The sequence below is a fragment of the Melanerpes formicivorus genome, unplaced genomic scaffold, assembly GCF_026170545.1.
Source record: "Melanerpes formicivorus ecotype bairdi unplaced genomic scaffold, bMelFor1.0.p_v2 SCAF_6, whole genome shotgun sequence".
Classification (NCBI taxonomy): domain Eukaryota; kingdom Metazoa; phylum Chordata; class Aves; order Piciformes; family Picidae; genus Melanerpes; species Melanerpes formicivorus.
The window spans coordinates 34,102,359-34,125,835 of NW_027142358.1; the positions used below are offsets into that span (position 1 = coordinate 34,102,359).

At 49.1% G+C, this 23,477-nt stretch overlaps 1 protein-coding gene across 11 annotated transcripts in view; it reads right to left on the minus strand.

Annotated features, from left to right (window-relative positions):
- Positions 1-221: 221 nt before the first annotated feature.
- FGFR2 (fibroblast growth factor receptor 2) overlaps positions 222-23,477 on the minus strand; it is a 106,847-nt gene continuing 83,591 nt past the window's right edge. For all 11 annotated transcript variants that reach the window (XM_068140394.1, XM_068140393.1, XM_068140392.1 and 8 more), the window contains 8 exons: positions 19,853-19,974; positions 19,116-19,226; positions 17,200-17,390; positions 11,703-11,825; positions 10,176-10,246; positions 7,807-7,944; positions 6,159-6,264; positions 222-763 (listed from right to left, as the gene is read on the minus strand). In XM_068140394.1, coding sequence (XP_067996495.1) covers positions 599-763; positions 6,159-6,264; positions 7,807-7,944; positions 10,176-10,246; positions 11,703-11,825; positions 17,200-17,390; positions 19,116-19,226; positions 19,853-19,974 — 1,027 coding nt within the window. In that variant the 3' untranslated portion in view covers positions 222-598. The remainder of the gene's footprint in view (positions 764-6,158; positions 6,265-7,806; positions 7,945-10,175; positions 10,247-11,702; positions 11,826-17,199; positions 17,391-19,115; positions 19,227-19,852; positions 19,975-23,477) is intronic.

Genomic DNA, 23,477 nt, shown 5'->3' on the forward strand with positions numbered 1-23,477 from the left:
TTTGTTTCCTTCTCCTTTTATTTCCTTGGAGTTTTTCCCCCCCTTTTCATTTTGTTTCCATTTGTTTGGTTGCTTTTTTTCCCCCTTTCATTTTGTTTCCTTCTCCTTTTATATCCTTGGCTTTTTTTTTCCCCCTTTTCATTTTGTTTCCTTTTCCTTGGTTGCTTTTTTCCCCCCTTTTCATTTTATTTCCTTCTCCTTTCCCTGGATTTTTCCCCCCCTTTCATTTTGTTTCCTTTTCCTTGGTTGCTTTTTTTCCCCTTTTCATTTTGTTTCCTTCTCCTTTTATTTCCTTGGATTTTTTCTCCCCCTTTTCATTTACTTTCCTTCTCCTTCTGTTTGTTTGGGTTCCCCCCCTCCCCCTTTTCATTTTCTTTCCTTCTCCTTTTGTTTGTTTGGGTTTCACCACCACCACCCCTTTTCATTTTCTTTCCTTTTCCTTTTGTTTGTTTGGCTTTTGTTTTGGGTGTTTTTTTCCCTCCCCACATTTCATTATGTACAAGCAGAAACGCTAAGGTCCTGGAGAAAAGCTTTTGTGTGGTGTCTGGTAGGTAGCTTGACGTTCTCCTCTCTTCACTCCTCTCTGCAGGATTTCTTTTCATGTTTTAACACTTCCATTCATGTGTTGGTACTTGGGAAGGCAAGGTTCATAAGGCATTGGATCGGGAGAGAAAACAGAGTCATCCCCTGACGAGCAAGAGCTCCTCGTGTCAGGGTAGCTGGGGGAATACTGCTCCAGGGGTCCACTGAGGTCCAGATACTCCTGTGATGAAAGAAAGAAAATGCATTGTTAGACAGTGAGGAAAGCTGTCGAGAACACTGCTGTGAGTGGGCTTCAAAGAGTCACTGAACTGTCAGTGTTGGAACTGGATGATCCTTGAGGGTCCCTTCCAAGCCTCCTGCCATGGCCAGGGACACCTCACACTACAGCAGGCTGCTCACAGCCACATCCAGCCTGGCTGCAAACACCTCCAGGGATGAGGCTTCCACCACCTCCCTGGGCAACCTGTGCCAGGCTCTCACCACCCTCATGGGGAACAACTTCCTCACATCCAATCTCAATCTCCCCATTTCTAGTTTTGCTCCATCCCCCCCAGTCCTATCCCTCCCTGACACCCTCAAAAGTCCCTCCCCAGCTTTCTTGTAGCCCCCTTCAGATACTGGAAGGCCACAATTAGGTCTCCTTGGAGCTTTCTCTTCTCCAGACTGAACAGCCCCAACTCCCTCAGTCTGTCCCCACAGCAGAGCAGCTCCAGCCCTCTGCTCATCCTTGTGGCCCTTCTCTGGACACCTTCCAGTGGGTAAAAGAAGAGGTCAGAACGAACTGCACTCATTTCTGTAAGGTGATTCCAGTCAGAACTGCTTGTTGCTTCAGTAGCTCAGGAAAGAAAGAGCTTGAGTGGAGAAAGAAAAACAGCCAACCACGTCCCTGGCACTCTCCTGAAGTCCAAGATCAGCAGCATTAGCCACGTCAGTGGAAATAACCATGCCAACCACATCAAGAGAAGGCTTTTCACTCCCCATGATAAAAATGAAATTTCAGCCTAAATAGAACCCTTTTTTTTTTTTTTTCCTTTAGCACATGGTAATGATTTGGAGAGGGAAAGATTCTTCCAAGGGGCTATTTCCCTTGGTCAGTTGGAATATCTGCTTTGCATTCTGTCACATGTGAAATGTGTGTTTAACCCCCCGCTGGCGTACGTGCAGGAGAGGAGCTGAGAGGAGGACAACAAATAAATGCCCTGGGATTGGGCTCTTGACACTGCAGGCTCTCCTCTGTGTGTGCACACCAGAGCAGCCACGACCAAAGCAGCCATCAATAGAGGAAATAATATCTGCTGAGCCCAAGCTTTGGGTTTTCAGCTAGAAACAACACTTTTGGCAGGAGAATAAAGTTATTTCTTTCCCTCCCCCCCCCCCCCCCTTGAAATGTTCCTTCTCTTTCAACTTCTACAGGCAGCTGCATTCATTTAAATGCAACCTCTTCATTTGCTGAACCACAAGTTTTGATCCTACTGACCAGACAAATCTTCCACCTCAGTCAGTATTTCACACTGCAGTGCCTGGGTTTGGAGCAATTTCTTTCTTGGTTAATGCATTTTAAGTCAGAAATTCAACTGTTACCAACAGTCACCAGTGCTTAAAGAGGGAGGGAATCTGAGCTTTCAAATGCTGGCAAATACAGCAGACAGCAAGAAAAGGCAGCCTGGATCTATGATTACTAGCAAGATCTTGACAGGCTGCAGAAGTGAGCCCATGACAATCTCATGAGGTTCAATAGGACCAAGTGCAAGATCCTGCATCCCAGGCACTGATACAGGCTGGGCAGGGTCTGGCTTGAGAGCAGCCCTGGAGAAAAGGACCTGGGGGTGCTGGTGGAGGAGAAGCTCAACAGAAGCCATCAGTGAGCACTTGCAGCTCAGAGAGCCAAGCAGAGCCTGGGCTGCAGGAAGATAAGTGTGGCCAGCAGGGCCAGGGAGGTGACTCTCCTCCTCTGCTCCACTCTGCTCAGACCCCACCTGGAGCACTGTGTCCAGTTCTGGAGCCTCTGTTACAGGAAGGATCTGGAGGTGCTGGAAGGTGTCCAGAGAAGGGCCAGGAGGATGAGCAGAGGGCTGGAGCTGCTCTGCTGTGAGGACAGACTGAGGGAGCTGGGGCTGTTCAGTCTGGAGAAGAGAAGGCTCTGAGGGACCTCATTGTGGCCTTCCAGTATCTGCAGGGGGCTACAAGAAAGCTGGGGAGGGACTTTTGAGCGTGTCAGGGAGGGATAGGAGTGGGGGGGATGGAGAAAACTAGAAATGGGTAGATTCAGACTGGATGTGAGGAAGAAGTTGTTCCCCATGAGGGCGGTGAGAGACTGACACAGGTTGCCCAGGAGGGCAACAATGCTATGGTTCTATAATCTTGCTACCTAGGCTTTTGGAAGCTCCTCAAGGACCACCTTGTCCTATAAATACAGGCAATATTGGCACTTCATAGGCAGCAAAAAGAAAGTAGTGCAGTCTGTGAAGAAACAAGGATTTCTCATGGGATATCAGGGGTGGCTCATCCTAGCAACACTTGATGCAATTCAGTTATGAATCCAGTATTGAAGGTGGAATTCTCATCCCCTTCTCCACTATCCAATGTCACATAAAAGGGTTTAAGAAGTCTGCAGCATCAGAATGATTTCTGGTGTCCTTATAACAAAGCAGCCATGAGGATGACTTTTGGCAACTTCAGCTCTTACAAATCAATATTATTGTGAGAAACATGGGGCCTGGGGTCTTTTTTTTTTTTTTTTGGGGGGGGGGGGGGGACCAAGCACCACACAAAACTAATCCAACAACAACCACCCCCAAAAGAATAACAGTAACAACACCACCGAGCCAACCAACCCCAAATCCACAACTAAAAGCCCAAGAACGAGAAACCAAAGCAGAAGCCCCCAAAACCCAAATGTCCAATTAGAAAACCCAACAGGTGATGATGCAGCACAGAGAAGGATGAGCAAAGCAAAGCACCAAGGGCCTGGGCTTCAGGGAAACTGGGCAGGTGACTCAAAATGAGGGGTCTGAAACACACAGCTTGGGGAGGAAGAATGGGCCATGCAGCAGCTCTCTGGAGAGGGAGAACACAGCGAGCTTTCAGGAAGCTAAAGTGTGCTGCAAAGGGAAATGATTTGCTTTGTATGCCCAGGGTAAACAGGACAAAAGCAGCAGCCTATGCAGAAACATCAGAGAGCAGGGAAGTCTTGCCCAGCAGTAGGGCTAAGGAGAGGAGGAGAGCGTGGAAGGGCGCTGCGGAAAGACGGCAGAGGAGATCTTTGAGGACAAGCTCGGTAAACATCAGTCAGGCATGACAAACGTATGGGCTGATGGGCTGGGTGTGCTCTCCTCAGCTTTTTCCAGCCTTTTTTTCCTATGATTCTAGCCTCAAGTAATTTACAGAACCCTAAAGGCCTTTTCAGGTTACCTTTGAGATCATTCCAGACCCACTGAGTGGCGGAGAATCGGGAAGGCGAGAGGGCTGAGCGCACACCAAAAAGAAAGCAATCTCCTTTCCCAGGCATGGAATTGCAGCCCGGAGCCTCCCTCTTGAATGTGCAAACACACATCCAGGCCAAGCCACCCAGCACTCCGTGGTGGCAGCCAGCCCACCTCCAAGCACTCTTGTGAAACCCTATATAAATCAGGCAGGACAAGATGCAAGCCAGCACTGGATGAGGGGAAAATGGGAACCCTGGGCAGAGCTGTGCTGCTAGCTCCATGGGGAGCACATGCTCCTGCCTCAGCTCTGAATCACCCTTGAGGCTGCCACTTTTCTATAGGGTAAACCTTCAAAAAGCACAATCCAGATACATTTGTAGCTGCTACTGAAGCCAGCATCTGTTTCAGTTGGATCTTCTGGGCAAAGGGCAATCCTAGAAACCAGCTCCTCTGGGCTCAGGTTCTCCTGTACTGCCTACAGCATTTCTAATGCTGCTTAAGAATCCATTTGCTCTTTCTCTAATAGTTCTGGAAGCCTGGAAAGCAGTGTTGAGGACCAAGATAATGTGAGCCAAAGCTCCCCTACCACCACCCCCTTTCCCCCCTTCCTTCTGAAGAGGTGCTCCAGAGGTGGTGGTGGAGTCACCATCATTGGAGGTGTTCAGGAGGAGACTTGATGGGGTGCTTGGTGCCATGGGTTAGTTGATTAGGTGGTGTTGGATGATAGGTTGGACACGATGATCCTGAAGGTCTCTTCTAACCTGGTCTGGTCTGGTCTGGTCTGGTCTATTCTATTCTATTCTATTCTATTCACAGCAAATCCAAACAGTTTGATTTGAAGGCAGCCAAAATTGGTTGCTGCAACTTTCCTCTGTACAGGTTTGGGTCTTTTTTAAGGGTTTTGGGGTGGGTTTTTTTTTGCCTTCCATTCTCCATATCAACTGCTCAGAAATGAGAGGAATGTGTGAAAATATTTCTGGGACACCAAGCAGCTTCTCTTAAAAGAAGTTTCCACTTGTGATCTTCCTCAAAGGTGGATGTGATTCAGTGACAAGAGGAGAGATTCCTGCCTGAATACCCTCAGCAGTGTGTACCTTGCTGGAACTAATAATATCTCAGAGCCCTGAAAGAATGCTCTGCCAATAAAACCTTTTAGCATTCATATATCCCAACCTGAAGCAGTGTTAGGCAGGACCTTTGGATAATTGGATGGCTGTTCACAAGTTCCCTGTGGGTCCTCATTCCCTCCACAGAGATCTATTTCCATGAACCTAATTCACTCTCAGACACATAATCTGAAACCTACCAGTGACAGTTTCTCCTCTTCTGACCTAGATACCACGGCTGAGAATCGAACTGAGTTGATAAATTAAAACCACCACGGCCTTTCCATCTTCCCCTCATGTGAAATTCACACTGAAACAAACAAACACTGCCTCTCAGCCTGCCCTGGGTAGCCCTCTAATACAGCTACACAAAACCGTCAACAGATGCAATGACAAACAAACAAAACCACTTCAAAGGTGTGCTGTTGTTTACTCACATAAAAGAGGGCAGAATGGCAAGAAACTGAGGACTGCACAGGACCACAGAATGCTCTGGGCTGGAAAGGACCTCTGAAGCTCATCCAGTCCAACCCCCTCTGCACTCAGCAGGGACATCCCCAACTGGATCAGGTTGCCCAGAGCCCTGTCCAGCCTCACCTTGAATATCTCCAGGGATGGGGCCTCAACCACCTCCCTGGGCAACCTGTTCCAGGCTTCCACCACCCTCATGGTGCAGAACTTGTTCCTAACATCCAATCTAAATCTGCTCTGCTCTGGTTTGAAGCCATTGTCCCTGGTCCTGTCCCTGCAGACCTTTGCAAGCAGTCTCTCTGCAGCCTTCTCATAGCTCCCTTCAGGTACTGGCAGGCAGCTATGAGGTCTCCCTGGAGCCTTCCCTTCTCCAGGCTGAACACCCCCAGCTCCCTCAGCCTGTCCTCACAGCAGAAGTGCTCCAACCCCCTGAGCATTTTCCTGGCCCTCCTCTGGAGCCAGGGTACAGTTCAGCTGCCTGTATCCTCAGAGGACAAGGACAAACTGAACAAGAAGAGAACTTGAGCAGGAGTTCATAATTGAATAAATTCCACCTGTCTCCTGAAGCATTTCTCCTCAACAGCAGCTTATGGAGGGAAACAAATCCACCTACCTCATTAGTTGTAAGAGTGAGGATCCGATCCAAGTCTTCTACCAACTGTTTAAAAGTCGGTCTCTGTGAAGGCACAGCATGCCAGCAGTCCCTCATCATCATGTAGCTGTAAGAAACAGACATTGTCTTGGCTTCACTCACACCACATCTCCTTCTCCTGAACCTCTTCCTGCACAGACCTCAAGGCAAGTAAAGCCAGGAGCACCCACAGTCCTAGCCACAGGCCACTGACCTTGCCCAAATTGTGCCAGGCTCCCTTCCCTCACAGCTGCATGGTTTTACTCCTCTCTTGCCCAGTGTCTGAAGTACCTTTGTTTGGGCCAAGTTGTGTAGCCTTCTGTCCCAGGTATTAACTTACACATGCTGAAGTATCTTTTGCATGTTGGGGGATCGTGGGCTTCATGCAATGCACTAATTGAAACGGTGACAACAGCTTCAGACAGTGGAGGGCTGCACTCAAATAGGAGCACATGGAAGCACACTTCCCTCATCAGCACCAGGCAATGCAACAGGAGCACATGGAAGCACACTTCCCCTCATCAGCACCAGGCAATGCAACAGGAGCTCATGGAAGCACACTTCCCTCATCAGCACCAGGCAATGCAACAGGAGCACATGGAAGCACACTTCCCTCATCAGCACCAGGCAATGCAACAGGAGCACATGGAAGCACACTTCCCTCATCAGCACCAGGCAATGCAACAGGAGCACATGGAAGCACACTTCCCTCATCAGCACCAGGCAATGCAACAGGAGCACATGGAAGCACACTTCCCTCATCAGCACCAGGCAATGCAACAGGAGCACATGGAAGCACACTTCCCTCATCAGCACCAGGCAATGCAACAGGAGCTCATGGAAGCACACTTCCCTCATCAGCACCAGGCAATGCAACAGGAGCACATGGAAGCACACTTCCCCCATCAGCACCAGATCATGCAACAGGAGCTCATGGAAGCACACTTCCCTCATCAGCACCAGGCAATGCAACAGGAGCTCATGGAAGCACACTTCCCCCATCAGCACCAGGCAATGCAACAGGAGCTCATGGAAGCACACTTCCCTCATCAGCACCAGGCAATGCAACAGGAGCACATGGAAGCACACTTCCCTCACCAGCACCAGGCAATGCAACAGGAGCACATGGAAGCACACTTCCCTCATCAGCACCAGGCAATGCAACAGGAGCACATGGAAGCACACTTCCCTCATCAGCACCAGGCAATGCAACAGGAGCACATGGAAGCACACTTCCCTCATCAGCACCATATCATGCTCTGGTAATGCAGAAGCTCTCAGATGCAATTTGCTGTGTGCAAAGCCCACCTGATGTAGCTTGCAGTATGTGTGCCAGTTAGGAATCTTTATGCTAATGAGATTAAACCAAAACAAATCTGGGTCTAAAAACCACTGAGACAAAGGCTGGCTTGTAGATCCTGGATGGCATCACAGCAGGGTGTGCAAAGCCATAGCCCTCTGTCAAACATCTCCTGAAGACCCCTTCATACCTTGTCTTCACCAAAGGCACACACACAGCCACAAGTTTAGAGTCAAGAGGTTCTGAAAAGGAACCTGGCAGTGAATTAACCATGGGAATTCAGCCCAGTTTGTGCCTTTCAGTGCTGCTACAGGAAGTAAGGCTCCTTACAGCTCGTTGGTGCAGTTGGCAGGCTTATCCATTCGGTGCCCTTCTTTAAGCAGCTTAAAAAGTTCCTCCACTGGGATTCCTGGGTAGGGTGATCCTCCTAAGGTGAAGATCTCCCACATTAGCACACCAAATGACCAGCTACAAAGCAAAGAGAAAACTGCATTAGTAGATCTGTCCTGCTGCTGAAAGCAGAGACACCTCAGCAGCATACACAATGGTTGTCAGCCCCTCTCAGGAGGTGCTTCAATCAGCATCTGCCCAACTCCAAGTGCCCCGAGAGGGGCATCACAGAATGGGTTGGGTTGGAAGAGACTTTTAAAGTCTCAAGTTGCTCAGATCCAACCCCTTCTGGAATGTTTCCAGGCATGGGTCTTCTGCCTGTGCCAGTGTTTCACCACCCTCATTTCTTCCTTCTCTCCAGCCTCAGTCTCCTCCCTTTCAGTTTAAAACCATCACCTGCCACATCTAAAACCATCCTGCCACAACAGGTCCTGCTAAATAACAGTCTCCATCTTTCTTCACTGTCAGCTCCCATCCAGCTTTTCATCCACCAGTGTCCCTAAGTCCTTCTCCACAGGGCTGCTCCCAATCCCATCATCTTGCAGCCTCTGAGAGCTGCCCCAGCCCAGGTGCAGGACCTTGCCCCTGGCCTTGTTGAACCTCCCAAGGTTCACACACAGCCATCCACCTGTGAAACGCATCAGGTGCGTGGGAAGCAGCAAGGAAGGACCTGAGCTTGTTCTCAAAGACCCTTTGTCTGGTGGCTGAGCTGTGTCTTCACAGCTTAATTATTGAGAGAGCCCTCAGAGCTGAGCTGGATTTGCAGTTCTGGGGCAGGATCTTTTGGAGGAAGCAGACTGTTCAAAACAAAAATATCTTGCATCACCCTGCTCCTTTTGCTTTCTTTTTTTTTGCTCCCTTCCCCCTTCCAATTAATTTGTGTTAGGAAGTGAGGGAGGATAATTTTAAGCCATTTTTCCTGCCTGCCTGCCACCTCCTCCTGAGCCTGCCTGATCATGCCTTGCTGGCAACCCAGGGCTTTCTGGCAGGCTGCTTTGCCAGGTGAGCAACAGCACAGAGCTTGCCCTGGCTCCTGAGATTCTCTGCAGCTCTCCCAGCTTTGCAGCACTGTATTTTAGTAAACTGTATGCCCAGACCTACAATAATATTATCTTTAGCCCTCTCAGAGCCTCCATGGGGCCAAGAGTCTCAAAGTTCCAGCACTGAAATCTTTGTGCTGCCTGGGAGCTTAAGCCTGACTTGTAGCCCTGAACCGGTGAGGTTGTTTACTTCGCCTTCACACAAGTATTTTGCCAAGATGTTACTTTAAAGGCAAAGCTTGATCCACCCTTCACCTGTTTATATAGCCTGCTTCAGAAAGAATGCACAGGCTGCAGGAAAAGCTTCACTGAATGCTTTTCTGACGGAGAGCAGCAGCTCGGGAAGCGCACCTAGCTTAAAGAAAAAGGAGATCAAATAAGAGCTATCTCCTACCCTTTCACTTTTTCGCCCTGCACTGGCATGCATAACCTTTTACACTTGTGCTGGGAAGCATCCAGCCTTTCACAGCTAACAGCTTCTCTTCCAGGGCTGAGGAGATGCAAGCCCTTCATCTGCGTCGCATAAAAGAAAACGCATGGCGAGTTCAAGCACAACACACGCCACTAACTGTACAGGGGCCCAGGAAACTCTAATGGGGAGCAGAATAAACCCTGAGCAGTTGCATCAGCCACTGACTCTGAGCACACATGAAAAGATTTTTGAAGTGTCAGAGCCCAATGATTTCCTACAACATGTGAAGAACTCCTGGGAAGCAGCAGCACCGCGAAGAGGTTTGCCAGGACGGCCAGCCTGTGTTTTTATTGTACTTCATCCTAGCACCAGTTTTCATAACAAGCTTTCAGGAGCTTGCTTTTCTCTTTCCTTTTGACTCCCTCCCTTTTTGATTTGGTTTTGGTGGGTTGTTTTTTTCAACCTGAAGGCAGTCTAGTGTATGTCAAAAGCCAAGCAAATTAGATAGACTCTTTGTAGCTGCACATCCGTAAATAAGTTCAAGGGGGGAAACTTCCGCACTGACAGAAGGAGGTTAGCGTTTTCCACCTTTCATGTGCTTTGAAGCTGGGCAGATTAGTAACAGAGCGCTGGTTAGCAGTCTACCATAAAATCCTCACTTTCTAAGAGCAACTCCTGTTCCATCTATTAATATGTGAAGCAGAATGAAAACTCTTCAAGGTAAAGGACAAGAGGGGGGTGAAAAAAAATACCTTTAAACCATCCCAAACTTTTAACACATACAAACCCAAATACAAACCCAACCAACCTTCCTGCCCACCCCCCCTCCAAGCCCCCACTCAGATAAAGCCACTTACACATCACTTTGATGTGTGTAAACTCTGTCAAACAGAGCTTCTGGAGCCATCCACTTAACTGGAAGTCGTCCCTGTCAGTTTGAAAGGGAAGAACACAAACATGAAACTGCAGCAATGTACAGGATTCTTTCAACACCAATTATTTGGTTGGTTTGTTTTTAAGAAGGTCAATCAATGCTCAGCACACAGATTTGCTAATGCAAAGCACACCATTCACTCTTCAGATTTTCAGGGGGGATGTGCTGAAATGGGCTGAAGTAGGGAGACTTAAAACTAGACATAAACGTTGCTGACAAAAACCAAAAGCATTGAGGGCCCCAGGAAAGTCCCCAGGGCTGCTCTGCTGGGGGAATACCAGGGCAAGTGGATCAAAATTTAACAGATCGTTCTGCTATGGGTCTTTAAAGACAAAAACCAAACCCAAAGCAAATCAATAACCCTCTGAAAACAAACAAACAGAAACCCCAGTCAATAACTCTCTGAAAAACAGGCCTGCCTGCAATGATTGGTAACCCACTGAACCAGAGGGTTTGGGGCTCCTGTTCCACCTTTTGCTGTGACCCAAAGCTCACAGTCACAGCTGCCTGCTGCCTTGCAAAGCCTGCCATGCTCAGAGCCCAGGGATCACACCACGTTTGGCAGGAAGAGGTTCAGTTCCCTCCAGCACTAGCCCCCACACCTGGTTGCTGTGTCTTTGGAAGCAGGCAGACACCACCACCAAGCAGCCATTTATCACTTAGTGCTTTGTTTTCCTAGACAAGCATCTTCATAGAATCATTAATAACAATTCATCTTTACACCAAATATTGAAGCCTGTGGAACTGAGCAAGCTCTGCACAATTCCCATCAAAACCCAGGGGTAATTCATCAGGATCTTCACTGATTCTCTCAGAAGGAGGTGCAAGATGCTCAGCCCAGGCAGCAATAACTACATCTGCAATGGTTTGCCTCCATGATTTGGTACGAAGGGGTTAAACAACAAAACGGTGACAGGGTAGGGAGTGGAAAAAACCAAAATCAACTTTCCCCACCTCTAGCCCCACTTAGGTGCAGGTTATGGCAGTAGGATCAAACAGGCTAAGCACAGGCAAAAGGTATAAAGCTGCATCAGGCTTATTCCACATATAATAAAACTCCTGTTTATGGTTATTGCTAGCACTGTTTACACAGAGGTTTGCAAGATGCTAGCCTGGTACTAAGCAAGCTGGAGTCAGCAGGAGTATTTCCAGTTACTTCAGGTGACTGCAGTCAGAGACACACAAAACCCAGCTCTTGCACTTTAGCATTTGTCAATAAACCACACAAAATGCAGCCCCTTGGGTTATGTTTTTAACTATCTCACTGCAAGAAGGGAGAGAAAAGTTGGTGTCCTTGATCTCTGTTTTCTGTCTGGGATGAAAAGTGAGGCTGCTCTAACGAGAAGCCCAGGGAGTTTGTAACCATAGTTTTGAAGTGAATCATTGAAAAGAAATAAAACAACCAAACCAAAGCATTTGTTTCCAAGAGATAGGAGAACCATCCACTTACATTAGTAGTCTTTTTGTAATAGTCTATATTGTTGATGTCTCTGGCTAAACCAAAGTCTGCTATTTTCATGACGTTATTCTCAGTCACCAAAACATTTCTCGCAGCCAAGTCTCGATGGATGCACTGGAAAGGAGAGAAGAAGAGAGGCCCACTGAAATCAACTGCTGGGCAAGTGAAAGAATTTCTACACCAGAACTAAGTCTCCTTCACAGATTTTAGCCACCATCACCAAGGTGGGAAGCTGATACATTCACTACAAGCCTGTGAAATATAGGCCGCGCCACGAAGAGCCGCAAGTCCCGCTCGAAGAAACGTGAAGCGGCCATCGCAGGCTGCACGCTCAGCACAGCCTGGAACAAATATGACAGGTTGGTGAAAGCAGCAGAGAGAGGGGATGTGGAAAAGGTTTCATCCATCCTTGCCAAGAAATGTTTGCCACAGCAACCCCATGCAGAGCTACAGGCTGGGGTCAGAGTGGCTGGAGAGCTCCCAAACAGACAGGGACCTGGGGGTGCTGATTGACAGCTGCCTAAACATGAGCCAGCAGTGTGCCCAGGTGGCTAAGAAGGCCAATGGCATCCTGGCCTGCATCAGGAATAGTGTGGCCAGCAGGAGCAGGGAAGTCATTGTGCCCCTGGACTCTGCATTGGTTAGGCCACACCTTGAGTCCTGTGTCCAGTTCTGGGCCCCTCAGTTTAGGAAGGACATCGAAACACTTGAAGGTGTCCAGAGAAGGGCAACAAGCTGCACCAGGGGAAGTTTAGGCTGGAGGTGAGGAGAAAGTTCTTCACTGAGAGAGTTATTGGTCATTGGAATGTGCTGCCCAGGGAGGTCGTGGAGTCTCTGTCCCTAGAGGTGTTCAAGAGGGGATTGGATGTGGCACTTGGTGCCATGGTTCAGTCATGAGGTCTGTGGTGACAGGTTGGACTTGATGATCTTTGAGGTCTCTTCCAACCTTGGTGATACTGTGAGACTGTGACTGTCTTCATGACTACAATCCAGCCCTTCAGCTGGAGCTTCCAAGTTGAACAGCAGGCCTAGGAGGCCTCTTAGACAAGCCTGGTTTAGTTAAAACAGATTTTGCTAAGGTTGGAAGTTTGGGCAGTGACCCAAACTGTGCCACGCTGCTTGCAATTCACTCTCCATTACACGTGCCCAGGTACACGTACTACCAGAACTGCTAATTAGCCTTTCATCAAGTTGCTTCTCTTCAATTAGATCATCTCATCACAGCTCAAACCCTGACAGTCTGGATCAGTGCAACCCTTTTTAATATAAAATAAAAGTCTTACTACATCCAGAGGATGCAATTTTAACCTGGCTGTCTAGGGTGTGTATTTACTTCCACCACGAGACTATCACGACTTAATTAAACAACCCCAGCCAAACAGACCAAACCAACACAACCTGGCCTGGCCTGTTTGCCTTTTAAACAGCTCTGATACTCAAACTAATAATGTTATCTCCCTCAGACCTTTCTCCTTCATGTCAGCATTGGCCTGAAAACTTACAACTGATTCTTGTCACTGCAATGATGCTGTGACTGCTCTGGATGTTACACTGGTGTTAAGCAGCCCTGTTAGGGGCATGGTAAGAAACACTGTTTGTGGAATCCCCTCAGGTTATTCTACTGCTTTTAGAGCCAAACCTCCTTTCTTTTCCCTCTCCTGAATTCTGGATGCCTCTTTCTGTTGCCCTCTTTACTTCAGCATGTGCATAGACATGCTGGACAGACCCACTTCAATAAAACCCCACAACCCTGCACAACAGCCAATTTGGGTTTTTTCTTGCATTGTAACTTGCCCCAGCAATGTTCTGAGATCTCTTATGCTGCATAGGTAAAACAATGTCTGCTCCTCACATGGGGAGCTGCCAGGAAAAAACCTGCTCCAGCAATGCCTTCCTGTGTGCAGAGCCAGACACCAGGACATGCTTTCAGCATCAAATCAGTCCTTTACTTCAGCAGCAGCAGCAGCACTATGAGAACTGAAGCAACACAGACCAGCCTTCCTGCTTCTCTGTTCCTGCTCTCAAACCTCCTCTGAGACACAAAGAGCTCAATTTAGTCACCCAAAAAGTAGTGTGGATCCTCCTCTGAGATGCCTTGGGGTATGTAAGGGATCTTGATGAGACAAGGGATCAACAGCAGAGCAGTACCTTTCCAGAGAGGCAGGCTGGGGTAGCAGAGAGCATCTCAAATGCCACATAATACCTCTGAGGTGCTACCAAACAACTCAAACCCTGTTACCCTCTGTCAGTGTATTTCTGCTTTCTCATATCCTGCAGTTTCCCAATGGGGCTATTATGGATCTCTCTACCTGACAGCTTTCACAGCTGACTCTCTGGCCCTAACAATTTGCTGTCTCTTTGCAACGGTCTGTGCCAGCCCCTGCAGCTGGAGCTGCCCTGTTGTTTTGTGTGCAGTACTGGACACATCCAACAGGACTTTCAAAAGCATGCATCCAAGTGAGGAACAATAGCCCATCTCCAATGCACAGTTGCTTGCAAGGCAAATCTTTTGCAAGGCCAAAAGTAGGTGCCTAAAAAAATCTTCTACATGCATTTCTTGGTTTCAGTGAGCCAATTTATTGTACTGAAACAAGAACAGAGATGTTCTCACAGCTCCTGCATGATGGAAATGCCACCAGAAGGCCAGCTCTCTTATTATCCCAGCTCAGTAAATGGATCCCCATGGGAAAAATAGCTAGAGAAATACAACCAGAAATGGTGAGCTATCCAAAGAACCAGAACACAGAGCTGAACGTCGTGCGGCCTTGGTTGTCCCTCTGCCTCCAGCAACACCTCACACTCTGCCAGGTTCTGTGATCCCAGGCTCACAGGATATCAGGGGTTGGAAGGGACCCAAAGAGGTCATCAAATCCAACCCCTCTGCCAGAGCAGGACCATACAATCTAGCTCAAGTCACACAGGAACACATCCAGATTGGCCTTGAAAGTCTTCTCCTCCAGAGAAGGAGACTCCACAACCTCTCTGGGCAGCCTGCTCCAGTGCTCTAAGACCCTTGCAGTAAAGTTCCTCCTCATGTTGAGGTGGAACCTCCTGTGCTGCAGCTTACATCCATTGCTCCTTGTCCTGTCACAGGGAGCAAGTGAGCAGAGCCTGTCCCCTCCCTCCTGACCCCCAGCCCTCAGATATTGATAAACATTGATTAAATTCCCTCTCAGTCTTCTCTTCTCCAGACTAAAAAGCCCCAGGTCCCTCAGCCTCTCATCACAGGGCAGTGCTCCAGTCCCCTAATCATCCTTGTAGCCCTCTGCTGGACCCTCTCCAGCAGATCCCTGTCCCTCCTGAACTGGGGAGCCCAGAACTGAACACAGTACTCGAGATGAGGTCTCACCAGGGCAGAGTAGAAGGGGAGGAGAGCCTCCCTGGATCTGCTGGACACACTCTTCTTAATACACCCCAGGATCCCATTGGCTTTCTTGGCCACCAGGGCACATTGCTGCCCCTTGGATAACTTGTTGCTGATCAAGTGGTTTTGCAAAGGAACTGGATCAAGGATGAAGCAGTTCTGCTGTGTGCATCTGAGTGCACACCTCCTTGGGCTGGCAGTGTCCTTCCCTGCACTTCTGAGCCTCTCAGGCAGATGCTTGTTCTCAAGATTTGCCCATTTTAAGAGGTGATTTTTTTCCCTTTCACAACAGTTCTGTTTTCTTGGGATGTGGCTCACTGCCAGAAAAATGTTCCATTAAACATAAAAAGAGATATCCTAAGGTGTTTACCTAACACAGTACTGGGGTTTGCTTTATGAGAAGATTTTGTCTTGGTGTCATGCACACCTCCCTGTCTACACCACTGTGCTGAGAATTACTATTTCAAAACAAAAGGAGAACAGCAAAAATCAGACCTTGAGTCTCCCTCCTCCTAAGCTCTACAAGTGCAGAAAATCAAGAAAGGAAACAAGCAATACTCATGACTCTCCACAGCAGGAATGGAGGCTTACACTCAGTTCGAGGGCTTTGGTTAGACACAGCCCCATGCTTGGGAGGGGACCCGGCTGGCAATGAGTCTAAATCCCAGTATACACCCCACTAACCACTCCACACTCTGCAGCAGTATCTGGTTTGGCCACTGGGTCCAAACACCACCCACAGCATTCATGCTTGCTTGCCCACCAAGCCACAGTGTGTTTACAGAGTTAGCCCTGCAGGGCTGTTCAATGCTTCACAACTAGAATAGAGCCAAAGTACTGCTTGAAAAACCCCAACCCTCTGAAGGGAAGCTGAAGAAATAAGAGGCTGGGGACATGATAAGATAAACAGACTCCTTCGAGAAGCTTGATCTCCTGACAAACATCAGTTCCAAGTGAAGTGCCTCATTTAAGTGACTAATGCACTCCACTGCTTTTTGCCTCCTTTGTTCATCAGTTTTTTTTACCCTGGCATCCTGTGGTCACCTCAGCTCTGCCTGTCATTATCCTGTAAAGCCTTCCACTAACCAAATGCATTCATTTCACACCACTCTGTCAGCTGATTTGGTCTATTTGACTGGAAGCAGCAGGCAAATGGTGCCTGTGGTCCCATGGGTGGAGTAATGTGACTTGGGTAAGCGAGTGACCACCTGCTCTTATGAATGCCAAGTGCAGCTCTGTGGGCAATGTTTGCTTGAAGCCATCCACTCTGGGCCTCCTCTTAGCAATGCTGTCAAACAGAGATGGACAACTGTGGCAGTTCTAGGCTATGCCTTGAAAATTTTTCACAGATCTTGAGCAGAAAGTAGCAGAAATAGAGATAAATCACTACTGGGTGTAAAAAGGGCAAACAAAGATAATTCTAGAGGGACTAAAACTAGTTGTCCCAAAACAAGATGCTGCTGACATGCTTCTGCTTGACCTTGGCTGCATTGTTTTGGCTGAGTCTAACTTCTCTGCTCCTTTCTCTTCTCCCTTTTGTACAGGGGGTAAGGGGATGGCTGGGAAGGAGAAGCTAGTAGCTTCCCCTGGTCTTTGACCAGGGTGGGGGCCTTGTGCTGCTCATTAATGGCAAATACCTGTAAATATTGTAACTCCAGGATATTGTGTACATGTTCCTTGCATTCCATTGTGGAGTGTAGATCTGCTTGTAAATACAGCTTCCACTGGCTTCCAGCTGAGCTGGTCTGGCAAAGTTAATTCTAGCAGGGTGGGGGAATTTCAACCCACCACAAAAAGCTTTCAGCATGTGAATTTTCTCCACTGATTTTCAAGAGCATGCATGATGCAATCTCGAGGAGAAGAGAGGGGAGAAAGGGGAAGAGAGGGGAGAAGAGGGAAGAGAGGGGAGAAAAGGGAAGAGAGGGGAGAAAAGGGAAGAGAGGGGAGAAAAGGGAAGAGAAGAGAACACACCAGGCTGGAAAAGAGAGAGGTCCATCCTCCTCCCAGCAAATTCCTGAAGACAGAGGTGAGAAGGAAATGAAACTGGGAAGAATAAAAAACAGAACCCAAAAGCAAAGCACCAAACAAATCCACCTCAGGAGTACTTTGCTGAGTTCTACCTACTTTTTGTGAAGCCAGGTACTCCATGCCTCTTGCCAGCTGGTAGGTGCAGGACACCAAGTCCTTGAAGGTCATCTGCTCCTCTGGCACCCTGTTGATATCGAAGGAGTACTCCATGCCCGGGGGCCGGCGCGCCCGCAGGTACTCCCGCAGGTTCCCCTTGGAGGCATACTCCACTATCACGTACAAGGGACCTGGGGACAAACACAGCTGTGTAAAAACTGGAGTGAGGTTGAAGTGTGACATTTTTATAATGCTTTCAGTGTTCTGTAATCATAGCATCATAGAACTGTTAGGGCTGGAAGGGACCTCGAGGATCAGCCAGTCCCAACCCCCTGCCATGGGCAGGGACACCTCACACTACAGCAGGTTGCTCACAGCCACATCCAGCCTGGCTGCAAACACCTCCAGGCAGGAGGCTGCCACCACCTCCCTGGGCAACCTGTGCCAGGCTCTCACCATCCTCATGGGGAACAACTTCTTCCTCACAGACAATCTCAATCTCCCCATTTCTAGTTTTGCTCCATTCCCCCCAGTCCTATCACTCCCTGATACCATCAAAAGTCCCTCCCCAGCCTTCCTGTAGCCCCCTGCAGATACTGGAAGGCCACAATTAGGTCTCCTCAGAGCCTTCTTTTCTCCAGACTGAACAGCCCCAACTCCCCCAGTCTGGAGACATAGGAGAGGATCTCCAACCCTCTGCTCATCCTTGTGGCCCTTCTCTGGACACCTTCCAGCATCTCCAGATCCCTCCTGCAATAGAGGCTCCAGAACTGGACACAGTGCTCCAATTAACTAATAACTGAACCAAACCAATAAATGTTTCAATATGAAATCAGGAAGCATAAATGGAAAGAAAAGGAGGTCTGGACCTGGCAAAGTGACAGACCCCAGTGACAGACTCCATGGCAGGGTAGTGGTACAGCTACAAGGAGCAGCTGGAAGCACTTAAATCCTGACCCAGAGCCCATCCCTCCCAGCCCATGCAATGTACTGAAAAGCAAGCATCTTCAGCCAAAGCAATGCCACAAGATCAATCTGCTGGAGTGGGTCCAGAGGAGGGCTGGGAGGAGCACCTCCCCTATGGGGACAGGCTGTGAGAGCTGGGGATGTTCAGCATGGGATAACTTAGGCTCTGGGAAGACCTTGTAACAGGCTTCCAGTATCTGAAAGGGGCCTACAGAAAGAAGAGACAAGACTTTTTACAAGGGGATGTAGTGGTAGGAGGAGAGGGAATGGATTGAAGCTTGAGGAGGGCAGACTTAGAGTGGAGATGAGCAAGAAATTCTTTAGAGGGAGGGTGGTGAGACTCTAGCACAGGTTGCCCAGGGAGGTTGGGGATGCTCCCTCCCTGGAGGTGTTCAAGACCAGGCTGGATGAGCAACCTGGGCTCCTCTTCAAAGAGGATGACCTTAAAGGTCCCTTCCAACCCAAACCATTCTACAGTTCTGTGAATCTCATACAAGGGGAAAGTGCTTCCTCAGATGCATTGTGTTCAACTCCAGAGCTGTGTGCCAGTTTGCACCACTTCACACGACACAATTTAGCTTTGCACTGGAAAACAGGAAGTGCTTTTTCCAAGAGTAGGTGTTCTCATTTGGAGTTCAGGGAGCACAAAATCCACCAAACCAGGACTGCTAATTCCCAACAACAGGCACAGGTAAAGGCCCTGTAAAGTGTCTTTTTCTCCCCACAGCAAGGGATTAGAGAGCTTTCCTACGACAGAGTGGCCTTTCTCAGATTAAAGCTGCAGCCTAACGAGAGGCAGAAGTTAAAACATTGCTGCTAGGCTAGGGAAATATCTCAAGATCCCCTCACAGCATGACTGCTGCCTGGGAAACCCCCTGAAAAATGATGATTGATGAGCCCCTCTCAGGCCTGCAGGAGAGTCCTGCTTTGCTTCTCTGTTCTCTACTCACCATCCTGGGTACAGGCTCCAAGAAGATTGATGATGTTTTTATGCTTCCCAATCATCTTCATCATCTCCATCTCCGACACCAGGTCAGACAGGTCTTTTTCTGTAGCATCATCTGTGCAAGACACAGGCTCAGTTCATGTTTCATGGGGTGCCAGCCTGAGCTTCACTCAGGCTCAGATGGTTTGAACTCAGTTGGTGCAAACCAAGTGTGCTCCAAAATGCAGGATATGGCATTTGTTTCCCAACAGACACTGTAGGTCACACAAAACCAGTGCAACGTCCCAACTACAAAATACCCTTAGATGGGCTGACCCCCTCTTCAGTGCTGCTTGTTGAAAACTACTAACAGCAGACATAAAAATGCTGTCCTTGGCTATTGTACCTGCACTAAGCCTATCCTGCAAACCAGCCTCACAATGAGACTGGAAATAACTAGGCACCAAGCAGCCGGCCCGAGCGGGCCAGGATCCGCACGTGGCAGCCTCTGACACCAACTGAGCTAAAAGCAGAGCGCCCCACACCATGCTAATGCACCTCCTGGTTCCTAAATACTCCCTGCTCAAGATAAACAGGCTGTCAAGGGCACAGATTTACACCCCACACTGCTGAAGGCTGAGGTCAGCTATGTGCTCTTTGACCTCCCCCATGATGACAGAGCTCAGATGCCACAGAAGACGTTTCCCTGCATGAGCGCTGCCACATCACCCATCCCAATCCCTGACCGATCCATTTGCTTACCTTTCAACATCTTCACTGCCACAGTCACTGCTTCTTTTGGCCTGTCCTTGTCAATCCCCACAGCTTCAGCCATGACAACTTGCCCAAAGCAACCTTCTCCCAGGGGCTTCCCCAGCGTCAGCCTAGAGGTGGAAAGAGCAGGTTAAGCACACAGCATCTGGTGGAAGGGATGCAGCCAGTCAAACTCAGGGCTATATATACAATGCTTGCAACAGCTTGCTGCAGCACAAAGCATTTATCACACAGAACTAATGAGACTCTGGGCACACATCAGTTTTCACCTGCACCCCAGTAGGCTTTCTCAGGGATGCTCTAGCAAGCACCTCAGTTGCTAAACCCAGCTTTCAAACTCTGCCTTTTCATGGGATAAGTGGCTGCACTTGATGGCCAGGGGGTAAGAGACAGCAGGAAGGGGCTGAGCTTTCACAAAGCATCAGGCTGCAGCTGAAACTCAGGAGCAGCCAGCAACACACAAGCTTCTCCTGTCATTGCAGCACAGCTGGACGTCTTCTTTTGCCACACTGACTGCAAAGAGATGAAAGAAAAGTTTCTTTGTGTGTGCTGCCAGGTGGTGGCTGATGGTTTGTGTGGCAGAGAGGGGTATTAAAGTGCAGAAGAGATGTTTTAAATAGACATTAAATACATCACATGTGTACGTGATAGAATGGCACGGTGCAAAACAGAAAGGAGAAATCCAACACATCCTCAGGCACTTTAATTCCAGCTCACAGTTCATACCCCTGCTTTCTGTTGGGGAACGAGGGCTGGGAACATTTGCCTAATGATCTCTTGTGCTGAAGGCATCAGACAGGACAGAGACAGCACACGTCGGCAGACACGGTGTTGGGGCGCAGCTGTGGGCGCTGTAACACCCATGTGGCTTTCATGTGGCTGAGGAGGTGGCCAGAGAGCTACCTTTCTGTGGGAAAGGGGAAGGAGGGGAAAGGCAAGGGAAAGGAGGCTGGCGACAGGCCTGTGGGGAAGGAGGGAGAGGCTGCTGCTGAGAGAGCCGGGCTGGGTACGGGCGCCTGAGGGGATGCTCACGGGAGCCCGGAGAGATGCTCCCGCGCCTTGAGCAGCTGCCAGGAGCTGCCCCCAGCCCTGCTCTTCAGCTGATGTCCCAGGGCAGCTCCCACAGAGGTGACCCTGCTCCTGCACAGCCACACCAACCACAGCACAAAGGCAGCACCTCCATGGGACAGAGCTCTTGGCAGATCAGAGTGTCCCCCACGAAACACCTCCTCCATGGCCTCCTCACCCTCAGCCAGATCACTCTGCTAACATCTTCAGCATTCCCTCAGCACTGGGATCCTTTAGGGAGTGAGACTGGATGCTTTATGCACCCACAGCTGGGTCTAACCCTTCCTGGCTGCAGGCTCTCTGCTGCCACAAATGCCATGTATGAGGGCAACAGGAGATGCTTCCTGCCTGCAGCCCCCAGGCTGTGCTCAGAGACTGGGGGAAACTGGAACTCAGAGTCACAGCACCAACATAAGGAAAAAACCAAACCCCAAACTGTAAAGAAGAGAAGTCATTACATGAGCTAAATGTGCTTTGTGGAGCACATACCTGGCTGCAAAACCTGCTCAGCTATAACAGACACAAAGATGTCAATCTCAACTGCATCAGGATAAAGAGATACAAACATAAAAGAAACTTCAAAGCCCATGGGCAAAATCTTTTTTGGTTCCAGCCTAAGCACTCAAGAGCCAAACCTGGGCTCTTTCACTGGCAGAGAATGTCATCTAACAGCCAAAAGCATGGCAGAAAGCAGGGAGGGTGCTCAGCGAGTTTGAAGCTGCTAATGCAGGGCCCAGATTTGCATTTTCATCAAGAAAGTTGTTAAGCTCTGTGCTTCCCATGGTCAAAAGCAGGAGTCACAGGCAGAATATACACACAGCTTTATTTTTGAAAGCATGGAGGACAGGAAGAGATTGTCATCAACACAAGAGTGTTAGACCAGGGCTAGGGAGTTTGGGAACCCTGCTTGTCTGCTCAGGCATAGGACAGAAGTGAGAGGTATCACAGCATCACAGTATCACTAAGGTTGGAAGAGACCTCGAGGATCATCGAGTCCAACCTGTCACCACAGACCTCATGACTAGACCATGGCACCAAGTGCCACATCCAATCCCCTCTTGAATACCTCCAGGGATGGGGACTCCACCACCTCCCTGGGCAGCACATTCCAATGACCAATGACTCTCTCAGTGAAGAACTTTCTCCTCACCTCCAGCCTAAACTTCCCCTGGTGCAGCTTGAGACTGTGTCCTCTTGCTCTGGTGCTGGTTGCCTGGGAGAAGAGACCAACCTCTGCCTGTCTACAGCCTCCCTTCAGGTAGTTGTAGAGGGCAATGAGGTCCCCCCTGAGCCTCCTCCGGTCCCTCCCGAGGCACAGGGCAGAAGTGAGAGGTGGTCCCTCCCGAGGCACAGGGCAGAAGTGAGAGGTGGTCCCTCCCGAGGCACAGGACAGAAGCGAGAGGTGGTCCCTCCCGAGGCACAGGACAGAAGTGAGAGGTGGTCCCTCCCGAGGCCAGCCCACAGGCTCCTTGTCAAATGGGGTGAGAATCCCGGGAGCTGTTTTGGATTGGTTTCCACAGCAGAAGTGAGCTGCCAGAGGTGCAAAGCCTGGGGGGCAGTGTGTGCCACGCTGAGGTCACCCTGCACTTTCTGCAGAACTGAAACTGAATGTAGGGTCTTGGCAGAGAACAAACATTTGCATTGGAAACTGGTTAATTTATGTGCTATTGCCCTGCTAGCCCTAAAGTAACAAACCCCTCATTGTGTGCCTCCTGCCCCCCGACCTAATAAACTGCCTCTAAATAGCCTCCTTTCATTGCAGCTCTGCTCCACCTCCATTTGTGCCGAGCCTTGTTTTTAAACGCTCAGCACTCACAACTTCTCTGCCTTTCATGCATCCCCGCAGGGCGTGGGGCTGACAGGAGGACACAGACAGGCCCCCACTGCTGGCCAGGATCCTGCAGGTGGCAATTACAGCATTCTGCACCGGGGGTTTGTGGGGGTTTTGCACCTATATCATTCAAACAATTTCCAGAGCAGCTGTCAGAAGGTTCTAGCCAAAAGCTATAACCCTGAGCTTTCAGAGAGAGCTGTTCAGGATAAAAAGGTGTTCTTCTCTCAAAGCCACCCAAGGAGGGAGTTGGTCTCTTCTCTTGGGCAACAGAATGAGAGGACACAGTCTCAAGCTGTATCAGGGGAAGTTTAGGCTGGAGGTGAGGAGAAAGATCTTTACTGAGAGAGTTGTTAGCCATTGGGATGTGCTGCCCAGGGAGGTGGTGGAGTCACCATCCCTGGAGGGGTTCAAGGGGGGATTGGAAGTGGCACTTGGTGCCATGGTCTAGTCATGAGGTGGTGAGTGACAAGTTGGACTCGATGATCTTTGAGGTCTCTTCCAACCTTGGTGATACTTTGATACTTCTTAAAGGTAGTACTAACTTTAATACATTAATCCTGATTCCACCTGTCTTAATACTCTCTTTCTTTTACATGCCTCTTTATACTATGAAATAGAGTTGCAGCTGTAATCAGGCTGTTCAGAAGCTCCTTTTGCATGCTCAGAAGCTCCTTTTGCATGCTCAGAAGCTCCTTTTGCATGCTAGCCAGC